Source organism: Carcharhinus amblyrhynchos, chromosome 1, assembly GCF_965287045.1.
Source record: "Carcharhinus amblyrhynchos chromosome 1, sCarAmb.v2.hapA, whole genome shotgun sequence".
NCBI lineage: Eukaryota > Metazoa > Chordata > Chondrichthyes > Carcharhiniformes > Carcharhinidae > Carcharhinus > Carcharhinus amblyrhynchos.
The window spans coordinates 133,027,030-133,047,793 of record NC_137324.1 but is presented as its reverse complement, the minus strand read 5'-3'; the positions used below and the strand labels follow the sequence as shown (position 1 = coordinate 133,047,793).

The 20,764-nt window shown below is 40.0% G+C and overlaps 1 protein-coding gene across 1 annotated transcript in view; it reads right to left on the bottom strand.

Moving 5' to 3' along the window:
* The window catches only part of lrba (LPS-responsive vesicle trafficking, beach and anchor containing), an 888,619-nt gene that overhangs the window by 77,386 nt on the left and 790,469 nt on the right, over nt 1-20,764 (bottom strand). The window contains exons 48-51 of the mRNA XM_080192970.1: nt 10,495-10,584; nt 7,830-8,007; nt 7,181-7,243; nt 6,425-6,580 (exon numbers count right to left, since the gene is read on the bottom strand). Of these exons, the coding sequence (XP_080049096.1) occupies nt 6,425-6,580; nt 7,181-7,243; nt 7,830-8,007; nt 10,495-10,584 (487 nt within the window). The remainder of the gene's footprint in view (nt 1-6,424; nt 6,581-7,180; nt 7,244-7,829; nt 8,008-10,494; nt 10,585-20,764) is intronic.

The following is a 20,764-nucleotide window of genomic DNA, read 5'->3' as shown; positions in this document are numbered from 1 at the left end:
CAGGAGATGAGAAGTGAGCCAAGAGCTCCATGTTGCAATTTCCCTGCATCTTCAGAAAATGCAGATTGCAGCCCTCAGCATCTGCTTTCTCTGCCTAATCATCTTCCAAGCAATAGGAAACAACAAAAAGGCAGAGAAATGGAACAGAAACAGGCAAGGAATTATGCTAAAAATACACAGAGAGAGAGAGATAAGACAGATATCATATGTTCCAATTTACTGTGTGTAACATCTTGGATTTGAGGATGCAATTATTGAAGAGTAATATACATTTTAATATTAGCACTAGCAGAATATAAGCACTGGATTTTCAGAAAGCAAGGGGCATGTAAGCTGCCAACCAGGCCAAGGTGGTAAAATCCAAATCCGAGTCCTCAAGGCCCAGAGATATCTTGCAAGACCATTTGCAATGAAGGCCAACAGCCTTCTACAATCACGCTGCAGCCATTAAAATACAATTTCATAAGAACATAAGAAATAGGAGCAGGAGTAGGCCATCCAGCCCTTTGAGCCTGCCCCGCCATTCAATAAGATCATGGCTGATCTGTCGTGTCTCAGTTCCACATTCCCACCCTATCCCCATAACCTTTAATCCCCTCGCTTATCAAAAACCCATCAACCCGCGTCTTAAAAATATTTAGCGAGGCAGCCTCCACCACCTCAACGGGCAGAGAATTCCAGAGATTCACCACCCTTTGAGTGAAGAAGTTCCTCCTCAACTCTGTTCTAAACCGCTCCCCCCTTTATCTTGAGGCTGTGCCCCCTAGTCCTACTGTCCTTTCTGAGCGGGAAGAGTCTCTCCACCTCTATCCTATCCATCCCATTCATCATCTTATATGTCTCAATGAGATCTCCCCTCATTCTTCTAAACTCTAACGAGTACAAGCCTAGTTTATTCAGTCTCTCCTCATAGCTCAACCCCCTCAACTCCGGTATCAGCCTAGTAAACCTCCTCTGCACTCCCTCCAAGGCCAAAATATCCTTGCGTAAGTGCGGTGGCCAAAACTGCACACAGTACTCCAGCTGCGGCCTCACCAGTGCCTTATACAGCTGCAGCAAGACCTCCCTACTTTTATATTCAATCCCCCTCGCTATGAAGGCCAGCATCCCATTAGCCTTCCTGACCACCTGCTGCACCTGCAAGCTGGGTTTTTGCGACTCATGCACAAGGACCCCGAGGTCCCTCTGCACTGTCGCCTGCTGCAGTTTTTCGCCACGTAAGTAATAGTCCTTCCTACCATTATTCCTACCAAAGTGGACCACCTCGCACTTGCCAACATTAAATTCCATTTGCCATTTCCTGGCCCATTCGCCCAGCCTATCTAGATCCTTCTGCAGACTCTCCGCACCCTCCGCGCAATTTGCCGTTCCACCAATCTTGGTGTCATCAGCAAATTCCGACACCATACACTCGGTTCCCTCCTCCAGATCATCTATATAAATGGTAAATAGCTGAGGCCCCAGCACCGACCCCTGGGGCACTCCACTAGTCACCAACCGCCAATCCGAATAGCACCCATTAACCCCCACTCTCTGCCTAGGACTAAAGTAAGGACACTAGGACAAAAGTAAGGAAAATAAGGGAATACAAGAGTAAAGAGGTCATCTCTGCTTACATGAATGGATGTGTTCTTGAGAAAAATATTAGGTTTTTTTGGTGGCTTTTATTGTTGAATGGGATTTAAGGGAAGATTGTGATGGGAGTCTCAGATGTTCTTAACAGTGGGCAATGGTGGATTCTTGTTGGCATGGTAAAGTTGCATCACTGAAATCAGAGCCTAATTATCCATTCTCTCACAGCCCACAAGGGTAAAAAGAGTCAAGGGTGTCCATTCCTGTTCCTTCTCTTTCCAGGTTGGCCTCAGGATCTCTGCATGTAATGGCTGCACTCTAGTAATGGCCCGTTTGTGGATGATGCAGCAAACCACCGCAAGTTTTGAGAACTGTTCTGGCATGTACTGTAATGTTTCCCCTACTTTGCCAAGGCAGCAGAACCAGTGTTTCAAAACGTCAACTGCTTGCTCAATCATGTTTTGAATGGACCCATAGCTCTCACTGCAGTTCTGCTCTGCTCACATGGTGGAATGGCAGGGAGGGTTGTTCATCAGCCATATACAGAGGGAACAGCCCCTATCCCCAACTAGCCATCTGCTGGTATTTCTAGAAGGCTGAAGATCGTGCATAAAGCAAACTGGCACAGGATGAATGCATGTTGTTGGCTTTTTATTTAATCTAAGTCACCTCATGTACTGCACTGGATCAGGCATGTGCAGAGAAATACTCTTCAAAGTCCCCGATGGGAAGCATCTTTCGTGGACAGTTGCCCTCCTCTTTGCTGAGCTTTCCATAGAACCAAACAATCCCTACAGTGTGTCCCTGAATCCTCTGTTCCATTTCTTGGACATACTGCAGATCATGAGCCACTGTCGCCACACTCCCCAGATCCGACAGAGATATTTCTGTGTCCTCACTGACTGTAAACACCACCTCCTCAAAAATATAGCATTGTACTTGCACATAAACAGCCAAAAGCACCTCACCTTCAATTTGTTAGTCTTTACATGGGACTGGTGCAGGATGTGGCTTGTGGCTGAAGCTTCACTTTTGCTGAATGATGTGCAAATTTGTTCAATGGATCAGTGTGGTCCAATTATGGAAAATGGTTGGTACATCAGCTGGCAGGCCTGTGCACTGTCATGACATCACCAGTTTTCTTGTTTCCAAGACCCATAGGGGACTCCTGTGCAATGGTCCTTTTCAAACTACATACTCCAATGGGGACAACACTGCAAGTGGCTGGCAACGAAGCACACATTCTTAGGAGGAGACTGGCTTCCATAGTACTATCCCCAGCGATGCTACAGATCCAAATTTCATGCTCAAAATTTAACCAGTTTCTTTAGAAAGTACCTAAGTGCAACTAATATTTCAAAGTTGTGGTCACAAAACAAGATGTGAAGAAAGAAAACTGAAGTCAGAGTTCTCCAAACAGCTGGTTCTTAACCTTAACGTCTTTGGCGCAGTGCAAGCATGTGTATATTAGCATTGAATTCATATTTCTTTAATATTTAAAGTTTCCAGCTAATGCAAAATCATAATGTTGAATCTTTATTAAATATCTCCTCAATTTTTATGCTCTGAGGAGGACTATCCCAGTTTTTCTAGTCACTCCAAATAGCTGAAGTTCCCACAGCCCTCGTAGATCTGCATTCTCTAAATGAATCTCAGACCAGTACCGGTATAATCCCGGTATAATCTTGGTTTGGCAGCAGTTATGTTATTTTAAACAATAGTGCTATTCCCTGATTACAGCATGACCACCTTTTGGTAAATCTGTGTGGTTGGTGGTCAGGTGATGGCAATGTCAAGATGAGCTGTGATCAAATTCATTTCTTGTGATTACTCCATTACAAAATAGCATTTTAAAGTGAATGTTTATCAGCTAATTCACACATTTGATTGGTCAAAGGCTTGGGCATTATTTTATTAAAATGGGTCTGTTTTTTCCACTTGCTTTCCAACAGGTTATTAATATATTAAGTTTTCCCTGCAACTGTTGATGAGATGATTAATAACACTAACTTTTAGACAAAGAGTTAAGATAAAAATCTTACTGGGGGAAAATAAATATACTTTGATAGTCTCCTTTGTACATCAGCTTCTGCAACAAATATCTTGTTTATATTAATGAAACAATATTTCATTATTGCATTCTGATTCTCAAACTCACCAAATAAATGCTGTAAAGAGTGCATGACATTAGAGACTAGATTGTTCTTCAATTCTCATCTGTTATGGTGACATTATAGCATCAAATTGGAGTCAAAGGCTATAAGGGGTAGCTTAGAAAGTAGAGCTTTGGCCACAATCAGACATGATCTTATCAAATGGTGGAGGAGGCTCCACAGGCCAAATGACCTACTCCTGCTCCTAGTTTGCATGTTTGTGAATTGACAAACATGCACAAACTGGATACATCTCAGATATGTAGAGCCACCAATATTAATACTTCAGCATCTTTTTGGCTCAGATTTTGCAGTCAGCAGTGAAGGATCAAAGTTTTCAAGATATTAAGATGAACAGGAGTTTGGACAGATTAGCCATGAGCTCACTGAATGGTGAAACAAACTTGATGGGCTAAATGGTCTACTCCTATTTCTATGTTTAAATAAGCAGGCATGTCCTAATTGCCAACCTTGAAGAAAACTGCCTACAAAGATTAGATGGACCTGATGGTTTTAACTTTCCCTCTTATGACATTAATTTAATTCTGGTATCATCTAAAAGAGATCTCCAGCACAGTATTCAGTCACTGAGTAGGTTAAATAATCAAGACGATTCAAGAACTCTAACAGAGCAAAACAGAAGGTAAAATTACAGATTATCATTCACTTTTTAATTTTACAGACAGTGAAATAAATGTTGGAACGTAAGACTCATTATAGCCCAGGAAGAGGACATTCTGTCCATCAAGTTCATGTCAGACTTAAGGTAGAAGCTGGAATACCAAACAAAATTTAAACAAAATTAAAAACGCATGGATTTGCTTACTATGGAATGGAGGGAGATACTCCCATAATGCATTTGGCTGTCAAAAATCTATCAATAGCACTTTTAAAATTCCTTTACTCACAGCGAGAGGGGGTGGTCAGCAGTAATTAAGGACTAGATTATCCCTCTAGGGGCAGGAATCAGGGGTTGGGAATGTTTATGGGTCCCAAACCCATTGCTGGGTTTGAAACAATCACTCTTTAAGATTTTATTGGGGGTTCCCCTTTAATTGGCATGGACAAAGGCCCCCGGTTCAACTAGGGTGGCATATAGTCTGTACTACAAGCTTGCCTTTGGCTGCAACCACACCCAAAGCAGGTAAGGAGGGGCTGCTCGGGAGCTGGCTTACTGCCCTGCTATTGAGTGCCTATATCCAGGCAGTAAAACTGAACACATCATGTTGGGAAACTGGGGTGCGACTGGAAAACCCAATTTAGTCTCCTTTAAGTGCCTTTAGAAAGAGTCTTCAATCTAATTGGCTGGTTGCCAGGGGAGGTATCCCTGATAATCTCGAACTCACTTTAGTAAAAATGGGCAGCGCCAGAAACAGAGGTAGGAAATCAGCAAGTTGACCAGCACTAGTAATTTTGGACCCCATTCACCTCTGTTCCTGATCTTGACAGAGCCCACAACTTTAGCTCGAAGGTCTAGTATGCTGTTAAAAACTCAGATTCAATAAGGCTTAACTTTATACAGCGACAATAATAAAAGATTGAAGTTCACATTAAATCACTGACTCAGTGCAACTAGGAAGAGTGCACCTTCTGAAGCAGCAATGCATTTCTGACAGCAACTTCTAGATTTCCACAATGAGCTGCATGTTGTTTTACTGCTGATATTTTCACTGTCAATATAACAGTAAACTCCAGGTTTCTATAACTCTACAGTCCCAATTTGTGAAGGAATGCTTTAACCTATTTAATCCAAGAAATTATTTGAGATTGGCAAAGGTCAACAGCCTATTCATTACATGCTGAATGGACATTCAGATGCCTCCACAATCTATGCTGCACAATTAGAATTAAAAAGCAACTGCTAACATTTAAATTTGTCATTAAATTGAAGACAAGTGCTATGGCTGGGAACATAACTGTAAAAAGGAACAACAAACTTCCTCAAACTAATTCATTAAAATATGCACTATCCTCAAGCCACAACACATGTATTTCATCATTTTAATATTGCCATCACTCTTCCCATCATCATGTCAAGACTTTTTCTAATCTGCAAGAAAACTATTAAAAATGCTATGAAGCAGATTTGAAGATCCGCAATGAACCAGCAGTTTGGGCTTCTTGTTCTCCCCGCACCATATTGAAAAGGGCCTAGAAACCGTGACCTCATTTCCACGTATCCATCTACCTTACAAATACACATTAACTTGAAAATGAAATGGCGCACATTTCTTTACAAGGTGTACCCTGCCTATATCATAAGTCTACTAGAGAAGGCTGCAACAGTCTACTGTGAAGGATTAAACCTTTCATAATAAAAGAATAATGCTAAAGTTTGGAAACAATAACGTTGACATCAGTCATTGAGTATTTAGTGCATTGGCACAGCCAGATTATGGTTTTGGAAGTGCAACATTTCAAATGAATTCAAATGACAAGCAGATTAAAACAATAATTGTTAAAATTTTATATACAATATTTTTAATGTAGATTCTAGACAATTTTTTTAATCAATGCAATGGGCTATTAGGAGGAGTTAAATTGGGAAAAGACACACTGACTTTCTTTGAAAGGGAAAAAGAACAGATGGTGTTATACAGAAAAAAAAGAAAAAAAGCTCCTGACCCTGACCCTGACCTCTGTGATTACCCTTAGCCCATGTCTGGATCAGTGAATGTGTAGAGGAAAATGGCAATTACCTGTGTCGGTGGAGTAGACACGGAAACTCTTATCCCAGAAGCCACAGACCAGGATGAAGCGGTTATCGGCAGTGATCACGAAGCACTGGGAATTGACCTGAATGCTTTGATCCAAGAGGTCAGTAATTTGCCTTCTGTGCATTCCAGTATTATTAGCTAAAAGCAAAAAACAAAGCAGCATTAGTATTCTAACAGCAGCACGGGAAATCTACTGTATACCTTGCATTTGGAAATGTAATATTTCTGTAATTTAGGCTTCTGAACAGCAGGATCATAAAACTAAGATCTGATTTTCTTAATGATGAAATCTTGGCTTCAGTTCAATATTTTTCATCACCCAATGCAATAAAGAATTCTGCTGTTATTATGAAAATTTCCTCTGCAATGCAGCCAACACATTACGAGGGCACCAATTTATCATAACCCAGCTCATTCACACTCATCAACAAGTCTGAGTGATGAAAAGATCCAATATTATCCTGACAGTACTTCATGCACACTTTCAATCGCACATTATTACAGCATCCATATTAATTTTCACTGACACTGGTTCTATCCCTGTACAAATTAGGCAAACCAACGAGGGAGAGTTGATGAAATACTAGTGAATCCACAGCTCATTGCATTCCAATTTGCATGCAAATGGTTTATCAAGAAAATTCCATTCCCAACCACCATGAGTGAAAAACAACAGTAATCTTCACTTCAGCCCGGTATGCAGGATGTAATGAATCGCAGAAAGGAAAGCTGACACACCTATCAGAGGATCGATTTCAACTGGCAGCTGGTATGGCTGTTCCTGCATTGCCCCGTGAAGGCCTAAAATTGTAGATAAATAAGTAAATTAGATGTTACACATGCCACAGTGTAAAAATAACAATTTTTACATTGCCCTCTATATGCTTCAGGACTGATATTCAGTGGACATATATTGGCTCTGGTAATTTTGGCATTTCAATCTTCACCATATTATGATGAAGATTCTGTTATTGAAGCAAAATATCACAGATTGTATGTTTTCAAGGTATTCTTTTGAGCAGCTAAAATTCTTTACATCTCTTGAGCCTGATAACATTTTCTTGTTCAGCTCAGCTTGCTTTTGAGAAACAAATCTCATCTAGTTCTCAGTGTTACTACCCATTGGTCCTTTGTTATCACCTTGAAGAACACATTAAAAATTAAACACGTAATTTATTCTAAAATAAATCATTATATTTTTAAAAATCTATTATTCTGATATTATCATTTCAGTCAAATGTTCAGACATTCAAATAGTGAACATTTTTCAGTCACTGAAGTTAAAATATACCTGTCTTTTGACACGTCAACATGCACAGAACAATAATTCCACACACAAAGACTGAATGATAAATCTAGGTATTGTCACTAACATCTCTATACTCACCGGTAACATTATGCCACTTGTTCACAGCAAACAGCCTGCTAGCAGTTACTGTAATAATGGCTGGTACAGCTAGACCCAGCTGAGTGTTGGCAGCAACATGGGTGACTGGGGAGTTGGATGGGAACTTAAGTACCATGATGACATCTTGCTGCATCTGGTCTGTGAACATCAGAGGGGTCTGCAGGAGGAGATACTGTTCAGTGGCAAAATCCCAAATCAAATACAAATAAAAACAAAAACGGTATTGGGAAAGAGGAGAAAGCAAGAGAAGAAGAATTACAAATAGGAAGAAATAGGTTAGCAGTAGGAAACAGAGCAAAGGTGCATCTACAGCAAAAGGGGATACGAGTCATACAAATCTTTTGCAATGAAGTTCTGAACATCGTTAAATCATTAATTATTCTCATGAGGAAAAAGCTTTAATCATTTTATAAAAAAAAACTTATTCAGAGTAGAGAACAGAGTTGCTTTCTTTAAAAAATAAAAAGCAGCAGAAACATCAAACTTACAAAATTTTCAAGATAGAAGAAACACTTACATATATTATAAACAATAAACTAACAAAGGTAAAAAGGAAAAGAAGATTTGAGCTGTGGGAGAAAAAAATTGTATGCATTTCAGACAGAGAAGAAAATGAACATAAATTCAAGGGATCAGTATAAATACACAGACTATGACTTAAGAGAAATAATAGAAATGCATAATAATACTTGTATTTATAATGTTGAAACATCTCAAAACATCCCATATTCAATTACAGTGATTTATGTAGGCAAATTATACAAATTTATATAAAAAAAACTAAACTAGAAAACAGCCGGTCTAAAAACATAAACAGAAAATTGGATTCAATTGGATGTCATCAGAAGATAAAGTAAAGGAAGAATCATCACAACCCATACTTGCATTATTAAAGCTGCAATTCGATTTTTGGAGCATAAAGGAAGGTGCAAAAATAATAAGGTAGATAATAAGCTTCAGTGACACCCTCTGTGAGAGTGGCTAAAAGCCAATCAATATTATGAGTTAATCCTCCCTAGACGCTCATTCAATTAAAGGTGTCAGTAATGCCTCATCTGATGTAGCCTCAATTAAATCCAACTATCTGATTCAGTGAAAGCACAGGGGGATAGGCCAACAGAAATCTCGGCAGACAAATATGCATTGTACGTTTGTCTACTAATTACCACACCTGGTATAAATTACCACTGATGCACTTTGCACAGCATGACACAACCTTATTTTCTAAAATCTGTGCCTCATTTTGAAAGCTAATTTCCTTGGTGAAACTAAATGAAATGTTATTAGGTGACTTAAACAATAAAAGGGAAACTATAACTTTGAAAAGAGGAAAACACTCCATCCTTAGACATTTTGGTAAAATTATTTATCTAAATTCTAGCAACAAATACAACATATTGTGTTCTCTTTTCTCCACCATATTCACAGGCTAGATAGCTTTTGGTATCTTTCTGTTATTAATTCTTATGCATTATTACATGTGAATGAGCAACCAAGAATGATTTGTGTTTTGAAACTTCTAACTAACCTCAGGCAACTTGAGTGACATTAGAAACTTGTTACACAGGGTCTTGGGAGTTGAGTCTGTCTCCAACTATTTGCATGACACAGAGGGCTAATAAACAAATGCACTTTGCCATCTAGCCTTCCCTTTCATAAAAGGAAGAAGACTGCTTAGGCAGGAATAGTTAAGGATAAAACAGTTAATACTGTGATTCTTATGCAATCCATATTTCTAAATAAATGGAAACAAAATATATTTGGCATCATATCTTAGTGGATAAAAGCAAAAAGCCCCTTGTGTGCCAAATCTAAAAAATAAGTCCTACACCATGTCAGAAGCAAATCTGATCTTTGTATCTAATTTTTGAATATACACTGCTTTCCACACTTCTGCCTGTACTCTTTCTCCTTTGAGGTTGTTGTCTTACACTAGGATAAAAGCACCTTACTCGAGTGCCTGTTCTTTTGTGAGAGTAAGATAATATATGAAACCTCGAGGCCAGCACAATCAAGCTTTAGCCTATCCTTCCACAGCATTCTAGCAGGGGGTCATTGGATAGTGACCAGGAGCCAATTTTCACCATCCCAACCAGACGTCACTAAGGCCAACAACATTGATCCTGCTGTGCTTAACTAACATATGCAGAATAGTGATCAAACCTGGGATTTTCAGTGGGCTCTGAATGACTTATTGCTACTCAATGCTGTATATTTATCCTCACAGATCAAGCATTAGGAGCAACAGCATACTACTTTTAAAATCATTTTACAATATTTTTCAGAGAAGTCCAGAAATATTTGATGATTTCTAACATTCAAGAAGCTTAACTTTATTATTTAATATCTAAAATATCTAACATCTAAAATATCAAATACTTCAGTGACCATACATTGAAGGCCCTTTGCAAAAACAGAAAAGGTTTCTGTCAACACACATCTAAGTGAACAACGGTACAGCAACAAATCATGTCAGAGTTCTTGTTAATAGATTGTGATAATTGCAGATGCAAAACAGTACAAGTGAGTTTAGCATGAAGATAGTTGTGTGTTTCTTCAGGGTACTCAATACCAACCACCACAGTTGGAAGCAGAACAAAGCTGCTACTGGGCATACTTGGCTTTCAGGACACAATATACTTACCACTTGCATGGCAGAGCTTCTGGGAGGATGCGGCTCTATTAAAAGTTGAGAAGGAGTTTGACCAAAGCTTCGGATCTGGGCTTCAACAGCCTGCAGGAAACATACAAGCACATGATAGAAGTGGTGCTCACAGGCATTTGAAATGAAATGGTCACCTGAAAATGTCATGCAACACGTCTGGATTACATCATACTGAAAATCAAGCCCGTATGTTCACGCTGGTTGGGAGCTTGGCACTAACACCTAGGATTATCTCGTCACTTAACTGTACATGTTATTTCCACGAAATACTCTTAAAACATTCTCATTCCCACTCCTCCACCCCCCATTTGATAAGAAACAGAAACTGGCAGTTACAGCCATAATTTTGACCGTGCCTTTGTTTTGTCTCTCAGAGCATACAGCCTCCTGGTTTTGCATTTCTCTCAGTAAATAAGAGCAGAACTAAGCTTTAACATATATTAGCATTTTCTGTGCCAGATGGCTGATTAAAAAATAACTGAGTGTGGCTACAGTGAAATACAGAATAGTTTAGCAGTACTGACTTTCCTACTCGACCATCTGCACAAATAAACAAAAGTTTTCTTTATTCTGTTCAATTTCTGCATCTATTCATAATTCTCCAGTAGAACATAGTGTAATGTAAATATGATATTTATTATCCAAAGTTTTTAACTCCTTCTGTCCTGAAAGTCATTCAGCATTTTTCAAACTGCATGTTTTTTCTGGCTGGCACAACTGTGGCGATTTTTATGTTATAGAAATGATATTAAGGAAATGTGTAGTGATCAAGAACAGAAAAAAATACAATGCAGTATGTTTTTAATTTTGATCTAGAAATACAACTGCAGTACTTAAAATGTTAAAGATTTTAGGATTCACCTTAAAACATAGTCATTTTACCCATAGAAAACAAGTATATGTATCCCAAAATCTGCAAGTCACCTTAAATTGGTGTCCTCTGGTTCTCGAGGAAAGAACAAGTCCAGGATGCTAACTGATTTTTCACATACTCAATTCTTATTTGATGAAAATAAAAAAAGGCATGAAAAGAAAGAAATGTTCCTCAACATTCAGGAGAAGATACAACAACCAACTACTGGTAAACTGATGAAACAGAGATGAATCTTGAAAAGGGACTGGAAATGACGGTAGGGATAATGCATCATTGGGACTTCTAAAGTAAGACAACAGTATTATTTTCTTTGGTATGAGATTCTACCATAAATTTGGACTCAACATTCATTTGATGTTAAGGCTATAACAATTATCAAATCATTTTCTCAAATGGTCTGGGAATATTTGTTTGTCAAAAAAATAGGCTGGATTGCACAGCCCCCTCTTGGGTATATTTTCGACAGAGGGGCACATAACAGGCATCACACCATTCAGGATATTGCCCATTGTGCATTGGGGAATTCCCCTTCCCACCCCTAAGATGTTACCCCTGCTTTGTCCCTCCCTATCTAGTCTCCAAAATAAGCCTGCCCACTTTCACAACCCACGTATTAAATTGAACAGACAATGCAGATTTTGGGATACATATACTTGTTTTCTATGGGTAAAATGACTGTATGTTTTAAGGTGAATCCTAAAATCTTTAACACTTTAAGTACTGCAATTGTATTTCTAGATCAAAATTAAAAACATACTACATTGTATTTTTCTCTGTTCTTGATCACTATACATTTCCTACACATAAAGTACAAGGGATAGCAAATCCACCACCTTTCCACTCAGCCCCAATCTGCCCCCATAGGACAGTAAGTGAATGGTTCTAAAATTCGCAGCCCACCCACGAGTTTTAAATAAATAATCAAACATCAATTGAATTTGTTAACAAACCAATTGACGAGTGCAATATGCTGTCCACGCCATAGAATGGTTGGTGTGGGCAGGCTGCTTACTTAAAAACACTCTTGCAAAGTAGGGATGAAACAGGCATCACACCATTCAGGATACTGCCCATTGTGCATTGGGAAATTCCCCTCCCCAACCCTAAGATGTTACCTCTGCTTTGTCCCTCCCTATCTAGTCTCCAAAATAAGCCTGCCCACTTTCACAACCCACTTATTAAACTGAACAATCCCTCCCTGCCCCAGACAACCCCTACGAAGCTTGGTTGGAATGCCTTGGGTTGTCAACATACGGTCCCAGCAGCATCCATTACTAAGTTCTGGCAGTTCGGTGAAAGGTGAAAGTCCCACTCTTGACTTGTTTAGCTCGTTACAGCTTGTTACAGCTGCTTTGTTTTGGTATATCGGTTGTCACCAACTTGAACAGTACACCCCTATCTGTGAAATCCAGTCCCATGTGTCCAAAAAAAGGACCAAAATACTTAAAACTGCAATTAGAGAGAGTGAGAGGCAACTCGTTCAAAGAAGGCTCATCAGGAAAAGCCCCCTGCACAACATGCTAATAAAAAATAAATTGCAGAGAAAGATCTGAGATATCTTTTATAAAATTATATGAGACTACAGATTTGCCACAGTGACTGGCAAGGAATCAGGAAGTTTAGAGATAGAAACCGATTGAAAGACTTGAAAACAAAATGATGTAGGTGCAAGGGAAAACCATCAAGTTTGCTAAGAGTTTTAGGTGCATTTTGGTATTTGTACTTTAGTATTTAAACGAAATTTGTCAATTCAAGAGTGCATGGATATTTATATTACGGTGCAGCAGTATAGTCTTATACAAATATAAACAAGAATAAGCAGTCTCTTTTAACAATGGCAGATAATAAAAAATGAACACAGGACTGAGGCAAAAGACTTAACTTTCTTGGTAGATTTTTGTAAATATATTTTTAAAAACTTATCAACTAATGCAATTCCACAAATTAATTAAATTTCATCTTGAACCGATGACCTTAAGATGTTTGTTTCAGGAATACAGCCAACTGGAAGCATATTTTTATATGAATGCAACAAAGATAAAGATATCCCCTCCAGTCCTTGTTCTCCGACACCATTCCTCTATCACCCAGCTGGATAGGACTGCACTTGCCTGGTTGGATTCTTATCTCTCTAAATGTAACCAGAGTCTCAATTTCTTTTGACTTTTGCACCATTATCTCTGATATTGAATCTTGCCTAGGCCCCTCCTATTTCTCACGTACACACTGCCACCCAACAGCAAAATCAAACAGAGCACCAGTTTCCAATTGTGCGCTGATCTTACGCAGCTCTACCTTACCGCCGCCTCTCTGCTGATCTCTCTAAATTCTCAGATTGTTGCGCAAAAGTCAGTACCGGGCGTGCAGATATTTTGTCCAAAGATATTGGGAAGAACAAAGCCAATATTTTTGGTCTCCATCACAAATGCCATGCTTAGTTACCAACTCCATCTCAATTCCTAGAAATTGTTTGAGGTCAATCCTATTAACTTTAGTGTCAGATTTCAACCCTGCCCCGAGACGAGCTCCTGACCACATATCTGTTCCATCAGGAAACTGACAACTTTCACATCGATAAACTCACTAGACTCTGCACCTGCCTCAGCTCATTTGCTGCTGAAACCCTCATTCATATCTTTATCATCTGTACACTTGACAATTCCAACTCAGTCCTGGCTGCCCATGCCAGTTTTACCGCCTGTAAACTCTGTTACCTATATCCTAACGCACCAATTTCAGCATCACCCCTATGCTTGCTGTTCTGAACTGACTTCCCTCCTTGAGCACCTCAAATTAAAAATTCTCTTTGTTGGCAAATCCATCCATGGTATCACCCCTCTTGATTTCTTCCATCTCGATAATCCTCTGGGGTATCTGTTCTCCTCCAATTCTAGCCTCTTTAATCATGGGGGGAATTCACAGGCTCTGTATGTCAATGGCAAGAATCCCAATTACCTGCTGAATCAGGCATTAGGTCTAAAAATGGGATTCCCACGAAGCATGAAGGCACTTGGGATTCACCCGGCCTGCTCTGTTGGCCCTCTAGCCCCTCAATGACACATCATTAGTGGGCTGGATGGCCCATTCAGCAGCTATTCATCCATCTTCCCAGTGGGAATTGCACGAGTTGGGTTTTTTGTGTGTGTGTGTGTTTGTGTTGGGGGGGGTGGTGGGGTGGTGGAGGTGGCGGCGGCGGCGTCCACTGTCTGCAGCCAGGCTGCAGAAAGAGGGTCCCCCTTTGGTCCTGGTAGTTGGGTGGGCTCTGTCGGTCCTCAGAATGGTGGTCTCATGGCTGGTCTATCCCTTTTAGCCCAGGGAAAGATGCTTTTCAGTTTCAGGATGGTGAAGTCAGACACCATCCTGGGGTAAAATATTCATTATTGTCTCTGTCCTCTAAAACCTTTCAAGTTCCCTGGTCATTTAAATTTTCATGCTCCTTGGTCAGCTGGAGTGCTGTGGCTTTCAAATCATCCGCAGCACTCCATTCAATAGAAGGGATTGCCTATTCTCTGCCTAGGAAGCTGGAGGTGTGGGAAGATCCCTTTCAAGTCTTCTCACTAGCAGAAGTCGCTCACTTTCACGAGGGGGCAATTCCCATCTCCCAAGATGTTCACTCACACCATTGTTATAACATGTCAAGTCTCTGAGCCTTCGTAGAAGCTTAGTGCCTTTGAAATACTATCAAACCCTCTCAAAACATTTGTATCCATTCTATTTCAATCAAGTCCTTTGAACTCTCATTTGATTGACAGTTTAATGGTTTTTATTCAGCATGCAGTCAGCTATGTTTATTTACCTTTCCCTTCATACTTGAATGCATCTCAAGTACCCCTGTTGTTCTTAACTGCAATGTTTACATAAAAGAAGAATTGAAAAGTTGCCTGCAATGCCATGGTCGGCATCTCCAAGAAATAGAAACCCCACAGTGCAGAAGGAGGCCATTCAGCCCATTGAGTGTGCACTGACCACAATCCCACCCAGGCCCTACCCCCTTTTCCCTACATATTTACCCGTTAATTCCTCTAACCTACACATCTCAGGACTCTAAGGGGCAATCTTTGGCATGGCCAATCAACCTAACCCGCAAATCTTTGGACTGTGGGAGGAAACCGGAGCATCTGGAGGAAACCCACCCAGACATAAGGAGAATGTGCAAACTCCACACAGACAGTGACCCAAGCTGGGAATCGAACCCAGGTCCCTGAAGCTGTGAAGCAGCAGTGTGCTACCATGCCGTCCCAAGACCCTCGGGCCTCCCATACATGTGTCGATTGAGAATGCGCTGAACATGCTCAACTCTGATTTTTATGTTGGTAATCCAAATTGTGCATGTGCCAGCTGGAAATGAGCTGCACATGTGCAAATCAAATTATTTACTTTGGTCAGGTGCATGTCCATGGGCCTAACCAATGTAAACAATCAAAACTGTGCATGCATAGCCCTTTCCTGGCCAGTGCAAATACATTTAAGATTACAACATTAAATATTCTGAACCATGCATGTGCAGCCCTTTTCAGGCTAACACATGCACAGGAGCTCCCAGGTTCTTTGGGAATTAGAGACACTAACCATGGAGTTGAAGACAAAGACAAAGTTGAAAACAGGAGAGAAGAAAGGAGAAGTTAAAAAAAAATTCCCTGTAAGGAAAAAAGACAGAGGTAAGAAACAGAAGCCAATAAAGTTAAGAAAAGGAGAAACAGCCTCCATTATTGTATTTGACATGCAAATTGTGATAATGCTTTCATTCTAAGCTTCTTAAACTAATGGAAGTTATATTAAATGGTGCCTTGCCATGTTTTTAGGAGGTTTTAGAGAGAAATGGCTTTTGTGAAAGGGCCGTTCAGTCAGAGAAAATAGGTGTGCCTCAAAATCTTTTATAGTATAAAGATGTAGGCATAATGCAAAAAGGGTTAGGAATAGAGTAAGACTAGGTTCATTTATTAGTGCAAAAACTAAAGAAAAACTCAAGTGAACTTGATAATTTAACTTAATTAAGATCAGGGTTCAATTAAACAAACAGATCTTGGGAATAAAGTTAAAATTAAATAACAAGAGATAGTGACATTAAAGTCATCTACGGTGTTTCAGTAATTTAAAATTAGGTTAGATAATAAGAATTGAATATAACATTTCAGTTAACCTCCTTATAAAACAAAGTGAGGTCAGCTCATGAGAAGCAGCTGATTGGTGAATAGCTGGGGTGTAGCAAGGCAGCTATTCTGTGCAGCATGCATTCTGTTTTATGTGGGAACTCCAGGGCATCTCTTATGCAACCACAATGTAGCAAGTGTCGTCAGCTACAGCTCTGTTTCAGAGCTTGGACAGCAGCAGGTGACACTGCGATATATCTGCAAGGTTGATAGTTCTGCGAATAGCATGTTTATAGATGTGGTCACCTTGTATTTTATGGGTAAACAGATAGAGAGGAAATGGGTGTCAAGGAAGACCAGTCCAGTGCACGAATCCTGATTGTATCTTATTCTCCAACCAGAATTCACTTGTGCAAACTGGTGGAGTGATGGATCCTGTGGGGAGTGCAGCCAGAGCCCAAGTATATAACAGCTGTGTAGTTGGAGTGGTAGGGAAAAAGATCATGAAAACCACATTGATAGAGGGCTAAATGCTCAGGGAAATAGACTGGCATTTCTGTGGCCACAGTTGTGAGGACAATAGGGTTATGTTGCTGGAATAAAAAGAGAAAATGCTGGAAAAACCCAACAGGTCTGGCAGCATCGGTGGGGAGAGAAACAGAGTTAACATTTCAAGTCCAGTATGACTCTTCCTTAGTTCCAAAGAGTCATACTGGACCCAAAGTGTTCACTTTCCAGCCATTTGCACCAGCAGGATCATCTGGTCTCACTGCAGTGAATGGAGATTTGGCGAAGCACCGAATTTTCTATCTTCACTTGCAGCAGTGGCGAGTAGTGAACAGCTGGAAAATTCTGGCCTCAGTTTCTTCCTCCAGAGATGCTATCACACTTTTTCTATTTTCTTTTATTTCCAGCGCTACTTTGCTTTTATTTTATAGTTAGGTTGCCTTGCTGGTGTCATGGTCAAGGATGTCACTGAAGGGCTGCAGAGCACTCTTTGAGAGAGCAGGGTGAACTGCTAGCATTGGAATTAAGAGCATACATACAAAGAGCAATGAAGTCCTGTAATCCAAGATTAGGGAGCATGGAAAGAAACTTGCAAGCAGGATTTCAAAAAAACAGAAATCTTTGGATCAAGCTTGGTGCCATGCATTTGAGAGTATAGAAATAGGGTATATAACAGATTAATGCATTGAGGAGATGGTGAAGGAGAAAGGGCTTTTGATTCCTGGGATTGGGACTGTTCTTGCGGGTGATGGACCTTTACAGAGCAGATAGGTTGCCCCTGAACAGAACTGGAACCTATGTCTTTGCAGAATGATTTGCTAGTGTGATCAGAGAGGGCTGAGCTAAATTTGCAAGGGTCTGTAAACCAGAAGGGAAAAACCTCACAAAAATAATTGATTGAGACAGAAAGGAACTAGTAATGTATTAGGTGGGATCAGTATAAGAGGGAATGTAATAAACTCTAACTTAGATTTATTGCTTGTGGATAAACGTTTGGTAAATAAGTTTGGTGAGCTGCAGGTGTAGGTAATTATGCAAAAATACGATACTGTGGCAACAGCAGAAACCTTACTCAAAAAAGCACTACTATATATTAGATATCCCAGACACAGAAAAGGTAGAGAGAGGAGTAATAGTATTGATTATGGAGAACATTTTAGTGCTGGAGAGGATGTCTCAGAGGGGTCAACGGCAGAATCTCTTTAGCTAGTGTTAAGAATCAACAGAGGTACCATTGCACTACTGGGTTGTTCTACAGTCAACTACGACTGGAAAACATAAATGGGAACACATTTGCAAGGAAATTAAAAGAGTTGCAAAAACTAGAGAGAAGCTGTAATAATGAACTTCAATTATGGATATATTTCGGGCTGGAGGATGGTTTGTATTGGGACCCTTCCTTTTCTTGTTGTATATTAATGACTCAAATCTTTGTGTGCAGGGAAAATTTTCAAAGTTTGTGGATGATACAAAACTTGGAAGTATTGTAAACAGTGAAGAACAGTGTAGAACTTCCGAAGGACATGGACAAGTTGGTGGGGTGGGCAGATGAGAGGCAGATACAGTTCAATGTAGAGAAGGTGAGGTGGTGCATTTTGATATGAAGAGTGTGGAGACACAATATAAAATAAGGGCACAATTCTTGAGGGGTGCAACAGCGGAGGGACCTAGATGCATATGTGCATTGATCATTGAAGGTGACAGGACAGGCGGAGGGAGCAGTTGATAAAGCATATCGTGTCCTCAGCTCTATTAATAGGGGCATAGAGCACAAGAGCAAGGAGTTTATGGTGAACTTATACAACACTAGTTAGATCTTAGCTGAGGTATTGTGTACAGTTCTGGGCACCACACCATAGGAAGGATGTGAATGCACTGGAGTGTGTGTGGAAGAGGTTTGTAAGCATGGTTCCAGGGATGAGAAGCTTCAGTTATGAGGACAGATTGGAGCGGTTGAGACTATCCTGCTTGGAGAGAAGGAAGTCAGGGGGACATTTGCTAGAGATGTTCAAAATTATGAAGGGACTGGACCGAGTAGATAGGGAGAAACTGTTCCCATTTCTAAAAGGATCAAGAGGGAGAGGGCACAGCTTTAAAGTGATCTACAAAAGAAGCAAATGTGATGGTGAGAAAAAACATTTTCACAACCAGTGGTCTAGACATGGAAAGCCTTGCCTGGAAGCATGGTGAAGGCAGGTTCAATTATGGCATTCAGGAGGACATTATATGATTAATTGAATAGGAAAAATATGCAGTGGTACAAGAAAAAGGCAGGGGAATGGCACCAAATCATAATGCTCATTTGAACAGCTGATGCAGAAACGATGGGCCAAATGACTCCTTCTGTGCCATAACAATTTTGTGATTCTGTGATGTTCCTAGCTCAGCAGGGAGCAGCCTGGGGAATGTGGTGGGTCAGGTGGGTCAAGTGGATCAAGAATCAGTAGGGGAACATTTGGGAGAGAGTGATCACAGTGTTATAAGATTTAGGTTGGTTATGGAAAAGAATAAGGGGCAATTCAGAGTAAAAATATTTAATCAGCAGTGAGACAGCTTCAACAGGATGAAAATAGAGTTGGTCCAGATAAATTGGAAACAAAAATTGGCAGGCAAAACTATAACAGATTAATTAGCTATTTTTAAAAAAGTTAGTTTGGGTACAGTCAAGGTCCATTTCTATGAGGGCGAGAGAGATAGGATAAATAAATCCAGAGTTCCTGAATGGCCAATAAAACAGAGAGTAAAATAACACAATAAAAGGGTGCATGTGGCAGTTGCAATTGAAAATCAGGTTGAATATTGGAAGTTCAGAGTGCAAGTGAGAAAATAAATAAAAGAAGCAAAAAGGGAGTATTAGAAGAAATTGGTAGCTAACATAAAAGAGAGCCCAAAAGTCTTTGTAGGCATATAAAGAGTACAAAGGTGATAAAAGAGGAATGGGACTGATTAGAGACCAAAAGGGGAATTTACATATGGAGGCATGGCTGGGGTGCTAAATGAGCTTGTATTTATGAAGGAAGAGGAGGATGCCAAGTCATATTGAAAGAGTAGGTAGTTGAGACACAAGATTGGCAAAGAGGTGTCTCTTAAGCTGATTGTACTTAAAGTTGATAAGTCACCAGTCATGGATAGAATGCAACCAAACATACTGAATGATGTAAGGATGGAAATTGCAGAGGCACCACCCATAATCTCCCAATCCTCTTTTGATAGAGGGTGACGGTGCCAGAGGACTGGAAAATTACACGTTACAGCCTTGTTCAAAAAAGGATTCAAGAACAAACCAAACAGGTACAGGCCAGTTAGTTTAATCTTGGTTATAGAGTCATGCAATGCAGAAAAGGCCCTTTGGCCCATCGAGTTTACACCGACAATATCTACCACTAAAGCTGTGCTAATCTCACTTTCCTGTATTTGTCCCATATTGGGAAGGCTTTTAGAAATAATGATCCAAGGGAAAATTATGTTTCGCTAATTTGATTGAGATGTTTGATGAGGTAGCACAAAAGGATTGATGAGAGCAATGCAGTTGATCTGATGTATATGAGATTTCCAGATAGCATTTGAAGAAATTCAACATAATAAGCTTGACAACAAAGTTAAAGGCCATGGAACAAAAAGAGACAGTGGCACATGGCTACAAAGTTGGCTGAGCAACAGGAAACAAAGAATAGTGGCAAACTGTTTTTCAGGCTGGAGGAAGGATTATTATGCAGTTCCCCATGGATCAGTGTTAGGGCCACTGGTTTTCTTTAACATATATTGATTAACTAAACTT